This window comes from Danio aesculapii, chromosome 10 (genome assembly GCF_903798145.1).
Source record: "Danio aesculapii chromosome 10, fDanAes4.1, whole genome shotgun sequence".
Lineage (NCBI taxonomy): Eukaryota > Metazoa > Chordata > Actinopteri > Cypriniformes > Danionidae > Danio > Danio aesculapii.
This window is the reverse complement of record NC_079444.1, coordinates 14,900,552-14,903,051: the sequence shown is the minus strand read 5'-3', so window position 1 is coordinate 14,903,051 and position 2,500 is coordinate 14,900,552. Positions and strand designations below refer to the sequence as shown.

The 2,500-nt window shown below is 31.7% G+C and overlaps 1 protein-coding gene across 1 annotated transcript in view; it reads right to left on the bottom strand.

Moving 5' to 3' along the window:
- Positions 1–201: 201 nt before the first annotated feature.
- LOC130236716 (E3 ubiquitin-protein ligase RNF128-like) overlaps positions 202–2,500 on the bottom strand; it is a 6,452-nt gene continuing 4,153 nt past the window's right edge. The window contains exon 4 of the mRNA XM_056467471.1: positions 202–248. Within this exon, the coding sequence (XP_056323446.1) occupies positions 202–248 (47 nt within the window). The remainder of the gene's footprint in view (positions 249–2,500) is intronic.

The following is a 2,500-nucleotide window of genomic DNA, read 5'->3' as shown; positions in this document are numbered from 1 at the left end:
CCATATCCATAAATTAATAATTAATTAAATATTCTTCTTGCAACATATACAGTACAAATTTTGAAAAGTTTGTTTAGCCACATCAAGACATGTTATGTAGCAGACTTCCTGAATTTAAATAGCATTTTTATTTACTTAAAATAAGGTATTTTAGCAAATATTCTGTCAAATTTATTCTTAATAAAGTAAAGTGCTAAAATGTCAACTCTGTTGTCTGTGATCTTTATTTTGCTTGATGAACTTCTGTCCTTTAAGGACAGAGACAAATGAACAGGAGACCTCAAAGCTTATATGCTTTCTAGATGAAAACAAACAGGATTCCTACAAACACAACGCAAAAAAACTCTTAAACGTGTTTGTGTGTTCTGAAATGATTACTACAGATGATCTTGTGTGATGTATGAGTTAGTGATGAAATGCTTTATGAGACTACATACTAGTGCCTTAGTGCAATTATTCATCATTAATCCTTAATTTTTTAAAAATTGTAAATTTAATGAAAATTTAAGCAATTGCCTAAAAGGCATCAGATAAAAATACATCAGTTGAAGCATACATTATTTTGTTAATTTCTGACACTCTGAATAATAACTGAAACTTTTAACCTCCATATTTCGTCACCTTGGAATTCTAAGGTTCTATCTGCATTCTGAATGATTTCGAGTCATTGAGCTTCAAAGTTTTTGCATTCCATATAGCAAATAATATGTGTATAACAGTTCTCTTTCATACATTAACATGACAGAGACCCTAAATGTACTCTAAATGTAAATGATCAAAGTTCTCTTACATTGGCAAATTGGAGTAAAAAAAACCATGGTAAATGCAGACAGAACCTTCTAATTCTGAAAAGAATTAAACCTTGGAATTATAAGGTTCTATCTTGCAGATCATTCTATAAAGCATTACTTTTCAAGAAATACAATAAAAAAAAAAAACATATAAATCGGTGTTGTAACAATATGTTGATGCTTGAGAAAGTTACATTTTTGCTTTCTACAACATTTTTTTCACGTTTTAGGATAAATATTTTTTCTTGTTTAAATTAAGCATACAGGGCAGCGTAAAATATTTTGTCTAGTGCAGATGTTAATTTTATCTAATTATTATGTTAATATTAATTATATTTTATGCTTTATATGAATTATTGAATGATATTTATTGAATTACATGCCTCAAAAATGAAATTAATATTAAGCATTGAAGGGCAAATACTTAAATTTAAAGACTTTAAAAGAAAACACAAAATGAGCAAATGAGTATAATAAATGTTTCACTGACTATATATACACAAATAATAATATTTCATATTTAATATATACATTTTTTAGTATTCGTTAATTTTTCAACAATGTAAAATTTAACATTTCATCTAAATTTCACATTATATTTTAAAATTTTATTTAGCTGACCATGATTTTGTGTGATTTTGTCTTTCTGGTCTTTCCCGCTGTCAACAGAGCAGTCCGGCGAAATGACAAAAAAAGCAGATCCTGATTGGTCCTCGTGCATGCATTAAAAACACTGATTGGCTCACAGAAAAAAAAGGGGGTTGCAGAAAAAAAGGGAGCACTGGCATTTACAGCGAAGGAATGACATCGGATGTAGTACACAATTTGTTGTTGTATTAAAGATAAGTTATATTGATTACGTAATTTATATATTATTTCCATAATGCTTTCAGCGTATTATAACAGCTTGTCACCCAGTGATAAGCACAGTGATTCAGCAAAATTAACGTTAAAGTGAGCGGCATTCATCTGACAGGTCCACTTGCGATAGCGCCCTCCCAATAGATATTGGATAAGAAGAAATGGCCAAGCATCCAGCCCGAAATTTAGAACTATCTATACAACTAGTAAGTGTTTTTACAAGAGAGAAGTTAAAGGCCTACAAGTCTTTGGATGCCTACAATTTTGTTTTATGTGTTCTTGTGCAAGAAATAATATTCCATGATTACCAGATTCAAAACTTTGTAGTTCTAAAAACCGAGGTTTTGCCTAGCCAAAGACACGGAAAGAAGACGAAGCTATACAAGGCCTGCGTACTCATCTACAAGCAAAACAACTGCATTCTGACAGCGAACTGCACCTGTACGGCCGGGTCTGTGAACTTACATTTTTACTTTTCATTCTTAGCATTCAGTGTCTGCAGTTAACTAACCATATTTAACTGTTTTTTCTGAAATCATTGCTGCAATCAAAAACGAGTCATGTGTATGATTTAGCACAACGAGAACTTACCTGATATTAAATGAGAACTGCGGAGTCAAGCATTTTTAATTAGGTCCTCACTCCATTCAGCTCCATTTTAGCCAAAGACATCTGCGGTTGGCATTAAAAGCAGTGTGGTGTACGGTAAAAGTTAAGTTTTATATTTTTGGACTTTTGAATTTGCCATCCTACCGTACAACACAACATGTTTGCTATTGGTCTTTTTTGCAACCTGGAACCCGTGACGTCATTTGTGACGTAGGTTGGTAATTGCTCTATAGAGCTAA